General features: G+C 43.5%; 1 protein-coding gene across 8 annotated transcripts in view; it reads right to left on the bottom strand.

The window, feature by feature from the left end:
- Positions 1-1,844: 1,844 nt before the first annotated feature.
- Positions 1,845-18,449, bottom strand: part of amot (angiomotin) — a 162,924-nt gene continuing 146,319 nt past the window's right edge. For all 8 annotated transcript variants that reach the window (XM_029172838.3, XM_029172837.3, XM_041073644.2 and 5 more), the window contains 3 exons: positions 4,791-5,020; positions 4,458-4,712; positions 1,845-3,782 (listed from right to left, as the gene is read on the bottom strand). In XM_029172838.3, the coding sequence (XP_029028671.1) occupies positions 3,664-3,782; positions 4,458-4,712; positions 4,791-5,020 (604 nt within the window). In that variant the 3' untranslated portion in view covers positions 1,845-3,663. The remainder of the gene's footprint in view (positions 3,783-4,457; positions 4,713-4,790; positions 5,021-18,449) is intronic.

The following is an 18,449-nucleotide window of genomic DNA, read 5'->3' as shown; positions in this document are numbered from 1 at the left end:
TGAAGAGAGACACACTGTCCGCCCTCGCTCCCACTCGCTCCTAAACAGGCACAACACGCTGGAATCGGAGGATGAGAGCCCCCGGCTGATACCGCTTATAACCACGTTCTCCCACAGCTACCGGAACTGGCATCGAGAAGTTAAAGAAAACTTTCGGTCTTGCCTGTTACCACTGCGTGGCTTTGAAAAATTTGAAAAATGTCGAGTCAGTTCAGCGTACAGGAAAAATAAAAATCTCAAAGACCTACTGGTACATGCCAAGTTTGTTCAGGAACCACAGGGCCGTTTGGGTCCTCACCATAAGCACTTTCGCCACATAAAATATATCTCCAACCCCTATAGTCGCTCGGCCGGTCCTGTGTCTGGGCAATGTACGCTCTACACACAGAATATGGTTTACTGTATAATATGTAATGTGTGCCGTAAGATCTACATCGGAGAGACAAAACATGACACTGCCACTAGACTCCAGCAACACCTGTACACAATTCAGAAAGGACAACTTGATAAGGAACTGGTCAAACATTTTCAAACTCATTCGGTCAGATTTCTGACCATCTCTGGCCTGGAGTGGCGGGCCACCTGGACAGATGGACAGCGGAAGAGAAGGGAAAGGCATTGGATACACACATTGAACACAAGAACACCAACTGGTTTAAATGAAAAATAGTGTATTTGTAGCAGGGGAGAACTTTGACAATCAGGACGTTTGTTTAAAGAGGAGGACGGCTTTGCACAGATCCATGGGGGAGACAGCTTGTAACTCCTATAGAACAGACAGGGGAAACAAAAGAAGGATTTATGAGCACCTTGTGTAAATATTTCCTTGGCCATTTATTGGTATTATTTATTTATTTATTTATTTATTTATTTATTTATATATTGCATGCCTACTAATGAATATTGTGTATTAGACTTTGTAATATTACTCACCTGGTATATATGGTTTTTGTTTCTTCTTCTATAATGAATGCACTTGAGTCACAATGCATGATTTACCTATTGTGACCATAATTAATAGCACTTAAACATAAGCACTTATCCGAGGATTAACTCCTCCTTGTATTGAATCATATGATGATGTTAATAATAATAATAAAAGTAATAAATAGATACACTTCATTTTGTGTTCTCCTATAAACCAACTTCTATTTGGAAACTTCAAGCTTCATAGGTAGCGACCTAACCAGAGAGCCGACAGCCACCTGAGCCAGTGCACCAAAACTCAAATAAGAGTCTTCAATTCACTTAAACCTATCCTTCACCTAACCCTAACCTTAGCCCTAACCTCTACACATGAGCTCAAACTTCAGGACAATTTGCCAAGTCTGCAAGAGCAAAGGTAAGAAAAGAGGAAGGCCTCACTCAAGGAGAATTCTGTTCCTTGTCTAAGTCAAACACTATGTCACAGGGTCATCAAGTCAGATACTGTCACAGATTGATCAAATTACAACTAGGCTTCCTGCTCAAAAGATAACTGAGGACCCCTCTTCCTCAGATGCTTGCAGCATTATACTTGAACAATGCATGGAATGTTTGTTCACATGAACACGAATAAAAACAATCAGATGATTATTAAGGCACTAATAATAAAAATGATCAACATTAAGGGATAATATAAAATTTCCATCACAGACGTCAAATGTCAGAACTAGACTTGCTTTGACCCCCTTTGGAGAAAATGTAAAAATAGGAGGAAATGCACATTAACCATGCTCAGTGTGTGTAAACTTGACCTACTGTATAGAGGCATAAGAATGCTCCAGAATGTCTAAAAAGTGAATTTTGCATGATCGGTCCCGTTTAAAAGATCCACCAAAATATACAAAAGGCACTTCAAGCTGTAATTTATTAATAAAAATTAATTTATTTGGGTTCTTAAATCAAGCCCTTAAAGGTCTAAAAAACAGTGAGTATATATATTAAGCAATAATAATGAGGCAATAGCCCATGTCAGACAACACAATGATCACATTACATATCAGGTATATTCTGTTCCAACATATTAGTGTTAAAATAAGAAACTCACTCCCACTCGTGTGTTGTTAGGTCCAGTTTCCTGCTTTTCTCTAAAGAAGTATTTAGTCACACAGATAAAAAACATTTGTTGGTGGTCTTAAGGGTCAAGCTTTTAGCTGTTACATTAACAACATCTCTCACCACAATAAAACCACTTGTTACTGTATGTATAATGTACAATAAACTGATTTGAAATATAGGATCATTGTGTACGCTATCCAAGTTGTTGGAATGTTTTTTTTTTTAAATATTATCAATATTTCATATAATTCAAACTTAATTTAACTTCAAAATCATGTTTAGTGTTCAAATTAGTGCTGGGCAATTAAAATCCTTAATCGCGTTAACTGCACCAGTTTTCTGCAATTAACTGCGATTAACACAATAATATAAGAAGCATTCAGTCACTAATTCAAAAGTAGTATATGATTTTTATTTTAAAACTACTATGCTCCGTTGCGAGCAACAGTTGGTGTACGTTGTAACGCTGTCTCAGAAGGCTCAGAAGTGCCGTCATTGGTTCTATTCTATTAATGTTCCTCAGACTGACATCTTCCAACATTAATCGGCCTGCAGTTTGTTTCTAACCACTTAGCTGTGGCATGTGTTAGATTGCCTTGCTTTTGTTTATACTTCTCCCACACTATACAGCTAATTTAGTCTGCTGAAGTCTCCCTCACTTTTGTTTAGGTGGGTGATTTGCATCGATGGTATGTATTGCATTTAAATGATACTTTAGACTCAGAGTACTATGGTGATTCAGCTGATTCAGATTGAGCTTTGCCATGAATGACTTGGTTCTATGAACTCTGCCATTAGAAAGAGATTTAAATTGATAACATCCACTTAAAACATATTTATTCTATTTGGTTGCAGTTCAGTGAGCACTGTAGCAGTCTTAGGCCCTATCCCCAAAGGCAGCCTGCTCCTCCTGGGACCCTTCTTTTGTCTGTATGAGTATTTAGAGCCAGTGGGCAACGAACTTTCCAAATATTAATGATGAAAATAAACTGCATTAATGCGCATTGCCGGTGTTAACGTCAGTCTTGAGCCCAGCACTAGTTCAAATATTTTGTGTATTTTTCAGCAGAAGGATAGATATAGTACTTTTAGTTTACATTTACACTCAATACCTAGCTTGGTAAGTATAATATAATAAAGTCTGAAAATATTTGGGATTACTATGGCAAGATACAACTGACTGGTTTTCAGTAACAATAACTAGGCACATGAGTGGCTTAAATTACCAAATGGATAATACATTTGACAACACAATAGCAGAACAAAAAAATCAGTTTACATACAATACTGTACTGTATGTATACAATGTGAACCACACCATTTGAAAATGAGATGTGAAATTCCGAATTAATGACTTTGAGATGTGAACAGAGAAAATCCCAACAAACCTGTCCCTGATACCAACAATGGGGTTGTAGAGTGAGCAGCAAACTAATTGTAATAATGTTATCAAGCTGGGGTGTAAATAAATGACATGTTAGGACTGTGCTGATCAATGTAATGGTTGGAAGACAAAAGAAGGGCTTTTAACAAATATTTTTTTAAAGGTCCCATAACAGTGAATGATAGATGTTCATGTTTAACTGCCAGCTTTGTTTAGATAGTTTGTCTAGAGATCGAGGGTCAGATGAGAATCTCCACAATGTCATTATCCACTTCCTGATGGGCTGAAGAGAGGACCTGTTGCTGTGGGTTCAAGTGGATAGGATGCCTCCGCTCCAGGGTGCTGCTGTGAAACACATCTACACAGAGATGACAAAAAAGGGAAAACATTATTTTGACGAAACACTTATGTACTAATAATATTAATATTGTTATTTTTATTGAATCTTAAATAATTCACTGACACTATTGTAAAATTAATGGGTTTCATTACCAATAACCTATTTTTAAAATGAATGACAAACAAATTAAATGGAAGTCAATTAAAGCATTTTGTGGATGTTAGCAAATGAACATTGTACATGACGTTTAAAAAATTTTGAGCCCAATTGTTTGATTTTTTGTTATAAGGCAAAACCTTAAAACAGCTCAAAAATGAAACTGAGAAACTACTTAGATGAGTGATGAGATTATATTAAGGAACATAAAATTGTGTGCAGGAATAATACTTTAACACAAATCTGCTTGCTGAGGTAAAAAAAAAAGTTAACCAGTCCCTGCACTCACAGAACCCTGGATACTGGCTCTAACCAGGTGTTTCCCCATCATATCTACTCTCTATGCCTCCACCCAGTTTCATATTCCATGTTTTTCTGTTTTACTGTTTTTTACCTCTATCAAATCAATTAAAGCACTATCTACAAAAATACAAATCTACGCTGCTCTGCTGCTTCAAATCTCATCTGTCATCCACAGACTAACCTGCAGGTTGGCTTATCTGGGAGTGACATGTCTGACAGACAGAACAAGCTAACCTGCTATGCGGTCAGGGATATAGATTGGGCTGGGATTGGACAGGCGGGCAGGAAGTGTCATGCTTTGAAGGGCTGGAGTGCTGGGCTTGCTGATTTCCTGACTCTGGCCCTTATCAGTCTGAGTACAGCTGTCCCTGCTGCCTGTCTTCGAATGCCCTGCGGTCATTGGGGTTGAGGGAAAAACTGGGGAGGGGGACGATGAGATCGACTCTGTCCTGAGAGATTCTGTACGAAACTCAGGGCCAAGCAGGATACCTAGAGAGCAGAGAAAACAGTGACAATAGTGCATAGGAAAACATAACGTTTTGTTCCCTGTTCTGTACTGGTTCTTACCCAGGCTGCCCTTCCAGCTGGTGTCCTTGCGTTCTTCAGTGATTGGTGAACTACTGACTCCCAGACTGTGAGAGAGCAGACCTGAGCCAGTATTGGAGATGGACATTAGAGACTTAGAGGGCCTCATTGCAGATGGATGGTCAGATTTGATAGGGTCTTTTCGGGAGCGTTGGTGAAGCACTTTGATCATAGCATCTTTCTCTATGATCTGCGCATGGAGATGCTTTATTCTGCAACACAAGAGGACCGCAGTTAAATGCAGAAAAGTGAAACAGAACATACATTTTATCTAAATTACAAAGAGCATTTTAGTTACTTAGATTACTAGTTTATTCAGTTTTTACTAACCAAATTAAATTTGCTCACTTGATGCAAAAAAAAAAACGAGCACAGTGCTGACTTTAGTTCCGTTTACTGCATGTAATGGAAACAATTAAAGTATATTGAGCTGTTGTTCACTACTGTAATCATAGGATTGTTGGTTCTATTACTGGATCCCCCAGATCATGTACCGAAGTCTGGCATAAGATAAGATAAGATAAGATAAGATAAGATAAGATAAGATAAGATAAGATAAGATAAGATAAGATAAGATAAGATAAGATAAGATAAGATAAGATAAGAGGCAGCACACTGAACCTCAGGTTGCCACGTGGGTCAACGTGTGTGTGCGAATGGGTGAATGAGATAGACCAGGGCAGCAGCAGGCATATTGCATGTTACAACAGTGTATCATTTAAATTTAATTCAGTTTTATTTGTATGATCTCAATTCTCAACATGGTTATTCCGAGTATACAGTATACTATACTTATTAAACAAGTGCTTTACAAAAAATGTCACAAGGATAAAACATAAAATAAAAACTAAAAGATATCCCTTGGAGAAAGGCAGTTTCATAAAATAATAAAAAATTAAATAATAGCAATTCAGATTAAAATATGTCACACGTAGTCAGGAAAGGACATCTAAAAAAAGGGGTTTAAGAATGGATTTAGAAGAAGGCACTGACCCAAATTGCTTTATCTCTTTATCTCTTCGGGCAGGGTATTCCAAAGTTTTGGAGCCCTGACTGAAAAGACCCTGTCCCCTTTTGATTTTAAGCCATGTACAGAGGCAGCCGGTAAAAGTGTCTACCCCCACCGTGTTTGGGTTTCAAATCTGCCGCGTCAGTGCCGGGTTTGTACTGCAAACGTACTACATTGTACTTACGTCCTTCTGGCCTGTAGGTGGCGATTGACTCCCACTTTTGGTCCTGAAACATCGTAGTTGCTTACGTCATATAGCCTCTTGTAGAACAACCAATGATCAGGTCTTTGGTGGCCTAGTGGTTAACGTGCATGGCCACAACGTTTTTTTTTTTGTCCGGGGTTCGAGTCTGAGTGGAAGCAGTTTTTTTTATTTTAATTATTGGAAAAACAGCGTCTCATCATCATCATGTGATCACGAGATGACAACGTTGTATTACTTAGTGCATGAATCGCCAAGACCATGAACCGCTGGTCGCGTTATAGTATGAAGTTATGAACGTAAGTAAATTATGGCAAATTATGGCAGTTTAAAACCGAAAATAGGAAGCTGAACGGTGCGCCCTCCCGCGTGCAGCGTTCGATTTATGGCAGACAAGCTACTGTAACCCTGATTTCTTGCTGTTGGTACGGGCAATTTTCTTTACGTGTAATGCTTCTTTAATGCACCACACGGCAAGACAGTACGGCACATGTACACTTTTGTCTTTACGCCTCTCTTACCCAACGCGCGTCACCTTTTTCCTGTCCCCCGTCAACAAGGACAGGTAGGAACTAATGTTGATGACAAATAAAATCACAGTAGCTGAAATGTCACGTTTCCCAAACATAAAATAAAAAAAATAAAAAGGAATACTAACTAAGGTTACACTACTACAATTTTAAAAAGTTCAATTTTTCAATTCAATTTTATTTATATAGCGCCAAATCACAACAAAGTTATTTCAAGGCACTTTACAAAGTAAGGTTTAAAACCTCACACAACTAAACCCAACAAATCCCACAAACAGCAAGCATTTAATTTGACAGCAACAGTGGAGAGGAAAAACTCCCTCTCTAACGAGGAAGAAACCTCCAGCAGAACCAGACTGGATGTGGGCGGCCATCTGCCTCGACCGGTTGGGGTGAGAGGATAGAGAGATAGAAAAGCACAGCAACAGCAACAAGCAACAACAAGCAACAACAGAGCACAGGCAGGATGGTAGGACCAGGGACTGGATGCAGGCAGGATGGTTGGATCCGCAGCTGCCCATCACAGACACCAAACTTTGAGTCCAATGATACCTGTGGGTGAGGACAGAGAGGGAGAAAGAGTGGTGGTGGGGGGGGGGGAGAGGAGAGAAGCACAACTACTGGACAGAAAGAGACAAGGTTAGTTAAACATGGGACAATGATGGGAGGTTATGGGACAGAGGAGGTAGAAGGAAACAGAGGAGCTCAGTGTATAAATTTGGTCCCCCAGCAGTCTATGTCTATTGCAGCTTAACTAAGAGATGGTTCCTGTGACTAACAATAATTGCCAGTGACCTGAACCATCTCTAACTATAAGCTTTATCAAAAAGGAAGGTTTTAAGCCTAATCTTAAAGGTGGAGAGTGTGTCAGCTTCTCGAACCTGAAGAGGGAGCTGGTTCCAGAGGAGAGGAGCTTGGTAGCTAAAAGCTCTGCCCCCTGTTCTACATTTAAACACTCTAGGAACCGCAAGTAGCCCAGCGCTCTGAGAACGAAGTGTTCTGCTGGGAGCATAAGGAACTATAAGGTCTTTAAGATAAGAAGGAGCTTTATCATTGAGTACTTTGTATGTGAGTAGGAGAATTTTAAATTCTATCCTACATTTTACAGGCAGCCAGTGCAGCGAAGCTAATGTAGGAGAAATGTGATCTCTCTTTCTAAGTCCTGTCAGAACTCTGGCTGCAGCATTTTGAATGAGCTGTAGGTTTTTTAAGGAGCTGTTAGGACATCCTATGAGTAAGGAGTTACAGTAGTCCAGCCTAGAGGTAACAAATGCATGGATCAGTTTCTCTGCATCGCTCTGAGAGAGGATGCTTCTGATTTTAACTATATTTCTAAGGTGGAAGTAGGCGGTTCTGGAGATTTGTTTAATGTATGATGTAAAAGAGAGATCCTGGTCAAACATGACACCAAGGTTCCTCACAGTAAAATCTGAAGCTAATGTTATGCCATCCAGGGTGGCTATCTGACTTACTAGTGTCTCTCTCAGATTTTTAGGCCCAACAATAAGAATCTCGGTTTTATCTGAGTTTAGTTGAAGGAAGTTTTGGGAAATCCAGGATTTGATGTCTTTTAAACAACCCTGAATTTTGACTAGTTGATCTGTTTCATTTGGTTCCAAGGACATGTATAGCTGAGTATCATCTGCGTAAAAATGAAAATTAATAGAATGCTTTCTAATAATCTCACCTAGAGGAGACATGTATAAGCTAAACAGAATTGGACCTAGCACAGAACCCTGTGGAACTCCATAGCTAATCCTTGTGCGTGTGGAGAATTTATCATTAACATGAACAAACTGGAATCTGTTCAACAAATAGGATTTAAACCATCCCAATGCTGTTCCATTAATCCCGATTCTATGTTCTAGTGTCTGTAATAGAATGTGATGATCAATTGTATCAAATGCAGCACTAAGATCTAACAGGACAAGGACAGAAACTAGACCATTGTCCGAAGCTAATAGAAGATCATTAGTGACTCTAACCAGAGCTGTTTCTGTGCTATGATGTTTTCTAAATCCTGACTGAAAATCTTCATACAGGTTATTCCCACTAAGGTGGTCAGATAATTGTTTAGCCACGATTTTTTCCAGAATCTTGGAAATAAAGGGTAAATTTGAAATGGGCCTATAGTTGGCTAGTTGTCCAGGGTCAAGGGTTGGTTTTTTCAATAGAGGTTTGACCACAGCCACCTTAAAAGCCTGTGGTACATAGCCTAGTTGTAAAGATTGGTTGATTTGATTTAATATGGATGAGCTGATTAAAGGTAGAACTTCTTTGAGTAATCTGGTTGGGATTGGATCTAAAAGACAAGTGGACGACTTGGAAGAGTTAATTATTGAGGTTAACTCCATATGAGTTATGGGGGAGAAGCTGTCTAGGTAAGACAGAGGATTTAATAAATTTAAAGTTAATGGATCTAGACAGTGCTTTCTGTCATTTGGAAGAAGTCGCTGCTGAATGTTTTTTCTAATGATAATAATTTTATTAGTAAAGTAGTTCATAAAGTCATTGCTGCTGAGATTTAAGGGGATAGTAGACTCAATACAGCTATGACTCTTTGTCAGCCTGGCTACAGTGCTGAAAAGAAACCTGGGGTTGTTTTTGTTTTCCTCAATTAGGGAGGAAAAATGTGTTTTTCTAGCAGCACAAAGTGCTTTTTTATATTTCATTAGACTGTCCTTCCATGCAATGCAGTTTACATTTATTTTGTTGGAACGCCACTGTCTTTCTAGTTGTCTAGTCCTTTGCTTTAGACTGCGGATGTCTGAGTTATACCACGGAGCTAACCTCCTCTGATTCACTGTCTTCTTCTTCAGAGGAGCCACTGTGTCTAACATTGTACGTAGAGAAGCTGCAGCACCATCTACAAGACAGTCAACCTGTTCATAAGGATTAAGGTGACTGTTCTCTGTGTATCTGCAAGACATTGAGGCAAAAGATGATGGAATCATCTGCTTGAATCTGGCAACAGCATTGTCAGATAAACATCTGCTATAGTAACATTTCTTTCCAGCTGTTATAGGGTCAGTTGTGCTAAATTCAAAAGTTAATAAGAAATGGTCAGATAACAGAGGGTTTTGGGGAAGAACTATTAAATTATCAATTTCAACTCCATATGTCAGGACAAGATCTAGGGTGTGGTTAAAACGATGAGTGGGTTCATTTACCTGCTGTGTAAAACCAATAGTGTCTATTAAGGAGTTAAAAGCAGTGCTGAGACAGTTGCTGTCAACATCTACATGAATGTTAAAGTCTCCCACTACAATGACTTTATCTGTGCTAAGAACTAAGTCAGATAAGAATTCAGAGAATTCAGTTAAGAACTCTGAATATGGAGCAGGAGGACGGTAAACAATACAAAACACAACTGGTTTCTGAGTTTTAGAGTCTGGGTGAGAAAGGCTCAGAGTGAGGCTCTCAAATGAGTTATAACTATGTTTAGGTTTAGGAGTAATTAATAAATCTGATTTATAAACTGCTGCTACTCCTCCACCTCTACCTGTACTTCTTGGAACATGATAGTTGATGTGACTCATTGGACTCGACTCATTTAAAGTAACATATTCATCCTGCTGCAGCCAGGTTTCAGTGAGACAGAACAGATCTATGTGATGGTCACTTATCAAGTCATTTATTAAAAAGGATTTAGATGAGAGAGATCTGATATTTAATAACCCACACTTCATTAGCTTACTATTACTTTGTTCCGTAAGAGGAACTGTTTTGATGTTTATTAAATTCTGGTAAGTCACTCCTCTTTGATTTGTTTGTGACTTGTATAGTTTAGGTGGTCGAGAAGCTGACACAGTCTCTATGCGATAACTAAGACTAAGAGTGGGTCGCGGCTGTAGAGAACATGCAGAGAGGCGTGTAAGACTGCGACTCTGCGTCCTGGGCTCCACTCTGAGTTGTCACGGAGTGGGGGGACTAAGCAACATGGCCATGTTACTAGAGAGCAGAGAGGCTCCGTTCAACGTGGGATGGACGCCGTCTCTTCTAATCAGCCCAGGTTTTCCCCAAAAAGTGCTCCAATTAGCCACAAAGCCCACATCGTTTGCAGGACACCACCTAGACAACCAGCGGTGGAGCGATGACAGCCGGCTATACATGTCATCGCTGGTCACATTGGGGAGGGGTCCAGAGAAAACTACGGAGTCCGACATTGTTTTGGCGAACGAACACACCGACTCAATGTTAGTTTTAGTGACTTCCGATTGGCGTAACCGGGCGTCATTAGCTCCTGCGTGTATTACGATCTTAGCGTACTTACGTTTATCCTTAGACAGGAGCTTAAGATAAGACTCAATGTCGCCCGCTCTGGCCCCAGGCAAACACCTAACTATGACCTAAAAGTGAATAAGGATGATCTAGACCAGAGGTCTGCCACCGGTAACACCCATGTTTTAAATGAAAAAAACAAACACTGGGAGCCGCGGAGGGCGGCAATATTATATTATTTGAGAACATTCAACATTTGTTTTTTAATCCAAAGAAGACATAAAAGTCGGGGCTCAGAGATCTAACCGATGCTAAAACATTGTCAAGGCATCGACAAGGACAGCTAACTCGCTTTTCCCTGCTTCAAACAGCTGTTTTAACTGAGAGCAACCTGTGCGGCATCACCGGTCAATCTGTAAACGTATTAATTTTTTTTTGTAAATAAAAATAATGTTTGCCCTGTTCAAACCTGCATGGGGAATTCTGAAAGCGACTGAGCAACTTCGTAGGAACACATTTCTTATGGTACAGGTGAAAGGGAGACTAACAACACAACGCAGCCGAGGCTGTAGCAGCAGAGAAACGCAGATCTTTGTCCTGCGTGTTGATGAGCGTTTCCCATCCCCCAGTGTCACCGCTCTGGGACGTGGATGGCCACGCCCACTTTCATTCAACAGACGGACATGAAAGAGGGAATAACGAAATAAACAGCTGGTTAACTTTGTGGGAACATGGCTGTAGCTCTGCAATGACTTTATGTGGTACAGGTGAAAGGAGTAATAACGAAATAAACAGCTGGTTAACTTCGTAGGAACACCTTGTAGTAGGAACTGGTATATTTAGAAAACCCAGTAGTCCTAGTGTTAAGGTGTGTGAACTGGGGAGGAGACGGCAGCAGCGACTGAAGAGCGACTGAATAGAGTTGATGTCTTCCCCGCTGACAGGCGCATTCATTTGATAATGCACGTACCTTGGCTGACAGTTCAGTCAAAAACCATACTGAATCTTTATTAAACCGTCCCTGAATAACAAATATGAACTGCAGTTTCTTCCTTGATTATCCATGATTATTATGAAAGAAGCACAAATCTTCGCCAGTCCAAATTGTGCAATTAATACTGTGTTTACAATAAAGGTAATAAATAATAATATTAGTATTTTCATTTTAAAAAGCACTGCATATTTTAAACGAATGTCGAAGTGCTACAAATAACTTAGATCAGAAAGTTACGATAAATACATACGTTTATTTTTGCAGAGTAAACGTATGTAGAACAAACTACTTGCTGCATTAATGAGTCTTAGACCTGCAGCTGATCACGCCGCCCGACGCTGCCCTGTCTCCCACGGAGCTTTGTCCCGGAGCTGAAGTATTTCTCACCTGCTGATCGAGTAGCAGCAACACATTAGCATGTCTATGCGCCTCTACGAAGGAGGGGGAGGGGTGTGTCGTTTTCCTTTGCGACTGTGAGCAAACATGAGACAAACAAAAGCTTGGTCGAACTCAGATCCAAGTCATCTGAGTATGAAACACATCACATTTCATTCGATCTCGTGTTTCATTCGAGCGGCAGTCTGGAGCTCTCTGCTACGACTGCTGCCCCGCGACCTGTCCACGGATGAGCTTCCATTAAAAATTAAAAGCAGAGGTTTTTTGTTTTTCGTTTTTCTCTAAACTTCGAGGGTGACGGGGACTGGAACGACCTCTACTTGGCCGACGGGAACGGGAACGGGGCCTGGGGCGACCTCTACTTGGCCGACGGGAACGCCCTCTACTTGGCCGACGGGAACGCCCTCAACTTGGCCGACGGGAACGCCCTCAACTTGGCCGACGGGAACGCCCTCAACTTGGCCGACGGGAACGCCCTCAACTTGGCCGACTGGAACGCCCTCAACTTGGCCGACTGGAACGCCCTCAACTTGGCCGACTGGAACGACCTCAACTTGGCCGACAGGGACAGGAACTGGAACGACCTCAACTTGGCCGACAGGGACAGGAACTGGAACGACCTCAACTTGGCCGACAGGGACAGGAACTGGAACGACCTCAACTTGGCCGACAGGGACAGGAACTGGAACGACCTCAACTTGGCCGACAGGGACAGGAACTGGAACGACCTCAACTTGGCCGACAGGGACAGGAACTGGAACGACCTCAACATGGTCGACAGGGACAGGAACTGGAACGACCTCAACATGGCCGACAGGGACAGGAACTGGAACGACCTCAACTTGGCCGACAGGGACAGGAACTGGAACGACCTCAACTTGGCCGACAGGGACAGGAACTGGAACGACCTCAACTTGGCCGACAGGGACAGGAACTGGAACGACCTCAACATGGCCGACAGGGACAGGAACTGGAACGACCTCAACATGGCCGACAGGAACTGGAACGACCTCAACATGGCCGACAGGGACAGGAACGGCATCTGCTTGGCCGACAGGAACAGGAACGGCCGCAACATGGCCGACAGGAACAAGAACGACCCCTAACGGATCGACAGGGACTGGGACGGCGTCCCCTCCGGAGCCGGCATGACTGCCTACAGCTGCCGAGCTCGACGGAGGAGACGTCGGGCCTGATTGGGTGGGGCTAACAGTCGTCAGACGGACGGTGCCCTCTGACTGGGACAAGGACTGAGCGTGACTGGACTGGACTGGGACGTGACTCGACTGGACCTGAGCGTGACCGGACTGAACGGGAGCCTGAGCGTGACCGGACTGAACGGGAGCCTGAACGTGACTCAACTGAACTGGGATCTGGACTGGGCTCGGCTGGACTGGGCTCGACTGGAACGAGGCCTGAACTGGGCTCGACTGGAACGAGGACTGGACTGGGCTCGGCTGGACTGGGCTCGGCTGGACTGGGCTCGGCTGGACTGGGCTCGGCTGGACTGGGCTCGGCTGAACTGGGGACTGGGCAGCACACGGCTGAACTGGGGACTGGGCAGCACACGGCTGAACTGGGGACTGGGCAGCACACGGCTGAACTGGGGACTGGGCAGCACACGGCTGAACTGGGGACTGGGCAGCACACGGTTGAACTGGGGACTGGGCAGCACACGGCTGAACTGGGGACTGGGCAGCACACGGCTGAACTGGGGACTGGGCAGCACACGGCTGAACTGGGGACTGGGCAGCACACGGCTGAACTGGGGACTGGGCAGCACACGGCTGAACTGGGGACTGGGCTAAACACGACTGAACTGGAGACTGGGCAAAACACGACTGAGCTGGATACTGGGCTAAACACGACTGAGCTGGATACTGGGCTAAACACGACTGAGCTGGAGACTGGGCAAAACACGACTGAGCTGGAGACTGGGCAAAACACGACTGAGCTGGAGACTGGGCAAAACACGACTGAGCTGGAGACTGGGCAAAACACGACTGAGCTGGAGACTGGGCTAAACACGACTGAGCTGGAGACTGGGCAGCGCGCGGCTGAACTGGAGACTGAACAGCGCGCGGCTGAACTGGAAACTGAACAGCGCGCGGCTGAACTGGAGACTGAACAGGGCTCGACTGAACTGGAACCGGGACTGGGCTCGACTGGACTGGAACCGGGACTGGGCTCGACTGGACTGGAACCGGGACTGGGCTCGACTGAACTGGCACCGGGACTGGGCTCGACTGAACTGGAACCGGGACTGGGCTCGACTGAACTGGAACCGGGACTGGGCTCGACTGAACTGGGGACTGGGGACCGCATGAGTGCAGGAAATCCTCCCAGCGGAACAAACATGGAGCTGGGCAGGTTGGTGCAGACACAACGGTGCGACGGGGCGGGGAGGAGGAAACCGAAACCTTCGGCGGTGCGACCGGCGCTGGCGTGGTGCGGAGCGCGTCGCTTAGCTCGCACAGCCGCTCATAGAGGCGACGAACACTGGGGCGCTCTAACGCGGTGTCATCGTCCTCCAGCGTCAATATCGCCACCTCCACGGCGCTGCGCTGGTTCTCCGGGTTAATCGCCCGTCGGTAATCCTCCACAAGGATTTTAAAATAAACACGTAGGTCGCTGGGTAGCTCGGCGCAGGTGAACTCCATGCTCCCTCGGGTGATTAATATCCGCCGTAAAAAAACAAGGAAAAACAGTCACTGACCTGACCGGAGGCTGAGTGCTGGCTGGGTCCAAGTTTGGCCAGATTGTTCTGTCAGGGACTCGGGCAGGCGGCGGACCCACATGCACAGCACGGAGGCGGGATTATGATCAAAAAGAAGTTTATTTTCCAAAGCACGGTCAGACGGTCCAGGTCATACACGGAAGGGTTTAAAGCAGTAACAAGGGGAGCAGGCAATCTCGAGTCCAAAGTCCAGGCAGGGTTCGTACACAAAGAGGCTCAGCAAAAGTACAGGCAGGGATGAGACAAACTCATGGTCAGTAGCAGTCCAGGGTCAGGCAGGATACGCAAGGCAAAACCGGAACAAAACACGAGGAACAAGAAACACGAACGAAAACTCAGAACTCTAGGAAACACGCGACACTGATGAAACACGAATACACTCATGAAACTCGAATACAACAATCTGGCAGCGAACTAAGGACACAGGTGGTGGTTAAATACAGTGATTTGATTAACTGATTACCGACAGGTGTGGGTAATGAACTAGGGAGAACAGAACTGATAACAGGAAGTAAAGCAAGAACGGAAACAGAAACTGGGAGTGCTACCAAAATAAAACCGGAAATGGAACCTGGAACCAAAATAAGACAAGGAAACAACAGGAAACAAAACCCAGATCGTGACATCAACAAGTTGTTGCCCTTCACACTCCCCATGTTTTAGCACACAACAGATACTTAATAGTAAAGACTTAATAGTAAAATAGGTCTGGTGTAATATATGTGTGTTACAGGTAGAAATGAACAGTCGGACCTCAGTTACGCTGTAGTGCTTTGGAGGCTTCTAATCAACGCTGCGCCACCTGGTGGTTAAAACGAGACTAGCGTCCTGATTTTTTCCAGCCGGCTGCAGGATTAAAAATCTTTAGTCAGCGACGCACTCGCTGCGCCGTGGCGACGCGGCAGTACTGCAGTAAAAACCCTAGTCACTTTGAACCGCTGCCACTGTACTGGTACCGATAGCAATACTTTGTTAGCTGATCTCAGGTTGCGTGAGAGTTTATATGGAACCAGGAGGTCAGATAAGTATTCAAGAGCTAAACCATGTAAGGCTTTGTAGGTAATTATTAAAAACTTAAAATCAATCCTAAACTTAACAGGGAGCCAATGAAGAGAAGCCAGTACGGGGGTGATATGGTCAAACCTCCCATTTCGCGTCAGCAGTCTAGCAGCTGTGTTCTGAATAGTTTGTAGACGGCTTAAGTTCTTTTGGTTTAGACAGGAAAATAAGCTATTGCAGTAATCTAGGCGGGAAGAAATAAAAGCATGAATAATAGTCTCAGCATCACGGAAGTTTAGCATGGGTCTAATTTTAGCAATGTTCCTAAGGTGATAGAAACAAGATTGTTGTTTATAAAGCTTTAACATATTGAAACAAGCAGTCCATTTAAACTGCCGATAAGCAGCTTGGCATTGGTCACGGGATCTGATACATGCTCGAGACAACTCTCCCATTCGTTTTTTTTGCTGCATCGTGTTCTGACCTGAGCCTGATCTTGAACGCCTTCTTCTTTACTGCGGTCTGTACCTTTGCTTATGACCTACCGTGTACCGACCTGTACCTGCCTTTGCCTGCCAGAAAAGACCTTAAGTGCACTCTGAACTCTGTCTCTGAGCTGTACATTTGAGTCCTACTGTCAGGCTTAGGCAGAAATTCCAAATTGGCTATTGGTCCCTGGAAACAGGGTGGTGCCCCGTAAATTAAGTAATTATTAATTCAATTAATAATTATTAAATCAATAATAGTTAGGTGTTTCACTTATTAAACTATAGACATTTGTCATATAGTTATATATATTTAAACTAATAACCATATTTGTGAATCTAAATTATAGACATAATTGGTATCTCCGCCCAGGAGCTATAAATCCAATTATTATAATTTTATAATTCTCCTCGCATATCTCCAACAATTGCTGCCACTGTGTGTGTATGGCGATACTCTCCGCTCTTTTCTAAATATTATCATTTTATATCTGGTAGGGACTGCTAAAAGTTGCAAAACAAGCATCAAGCATCCTTTCCTTTCATTAAACGTCCTGCTAATTTTCACTGTTATCTAAGTGTTTTCTCTGCTAGCGTAGCACCTAGCTTACTTTCCTGCTAAGGCTTCACCCTTTTCCTCTCCCTCTTGCTCTGTTCGGTGCTCGGTGTGTCTTATGTTTAGCTTATCCTCTTCCTGTCACAAACAGCGATGGAGGAAGGACCCAAATGCACAGCGCTGGCTTGGTTAAGATCAGAGTTTTATTAATCACGGTCAGACAGGCAGAGGTCATTTGGCGAGGCGAAGACAAGGTCAAAATACAGGCAATGGTCAGACTTACAGCACTGGGTTTTCGGAGGCTGTGCTAAAGGCAGAGTCGGTGGCAAGGCAAGGTCAATCACGATTGGCAAGAGTACAAAAGATGCTGGAATGCTAGTCAAGAAAACAACGTAGACAATCTGGCAGAGGACTATGGCAAGAGGGGGTGATTAAATACAGGTGAGTAATTACTAACAGGACACAGGTGAGTAACTAAAACCGGAAGTAAAGCTGGAACTGAAAACATGGGCACTGAACAGGAAGTGGTACAAAATAAAACCGGAACTGATTGAGAAACGTGACTAAGTGACGTGAACTGTGACACTGCCTCCTTTAGTGATGGTAATGGTATCTGTAATAAGTGTATGCTAGTTGCAGGGTTGGAGGCAAGGTTGTTAGACTTAGAGTCTTGATTTCGCTCCTTGGAAAACAGGCCAGCTAGCCAGGCCCCTTTAGCCGGTGCAGAGCCTCCTAGCTTAGCTGCCACCAGTCCCCCGGCCGGCCCCAGGCAGCTGGGTAATGACTGGGTCACAGCTCGTAAGAAACGTAGCTTTAGGCAGGCGCCCATGGTTCACTCATTCGGAATGATTTCTAGGTGGGGACCAGGACCGATGATTATTTTCGAGGGGAATATGATTAGACAGTTTTTCGAGGAGTCCATAATCAAACGCACAGTGTCGCTGCAAGAGCCTGTCTGGAGGCGGAAGGAATCAACTGGGTGCGCACACCGGCAGAGTCTCTTGATCTGAACCCCATAGAGCTAGTATGGCATCTGCTGAAAGACTTTATTCGCAGAGAAGCCAAGCCCAGCACCAAGGAGCAACTTATATCAGCCATGAGGTTTTACTGGAGGAACAGTTTTACAGCAAAGCAATGCAACACTCTAATTTCCGGTCTAGAGAAAGTGCTTCCAATAATTGAAAGACAAGGCGGGCATAGCGGACGGTGATGTTGTACACTACAGTAGTAGTAGTCACACAGCATCTGGCTTCTAAAAGTAATAGTCTTTTTCTTATTATTACTCCTGACATAAAACCTTTCACTTCACTGCTTTTAAACGCTGTTCTTATGGACATTCATGTAATATCTGTAAAAGGATTTTATTACATAGATGTTAACGTTTTTTACTGAATGAAAACGAAAATAACTCCTCCTCTGCGGCATAAACCACTTTGACCACTTTTAAGGTGGTCAAGTTAAACAGTTAAAACAGTAAGACATAGTCAATGTGTCTTTTAAACGGAAGCTCCA

Source organism: Betta splendens, chromosome 14, assembly GCF_900634795.4.
Source record: "Betta splendens chromosome 14, fBetSpl5.4, whole genome shotgun sequence".
NCBI lineage: Eukaryota > Metazoa > Chordata > Actinopteri > Anabantiformes > Osphronemidae > Betta > Betta splendens.
This window is presented reverse-complemented; position numbering and strand designations above follow the sequence as displayed.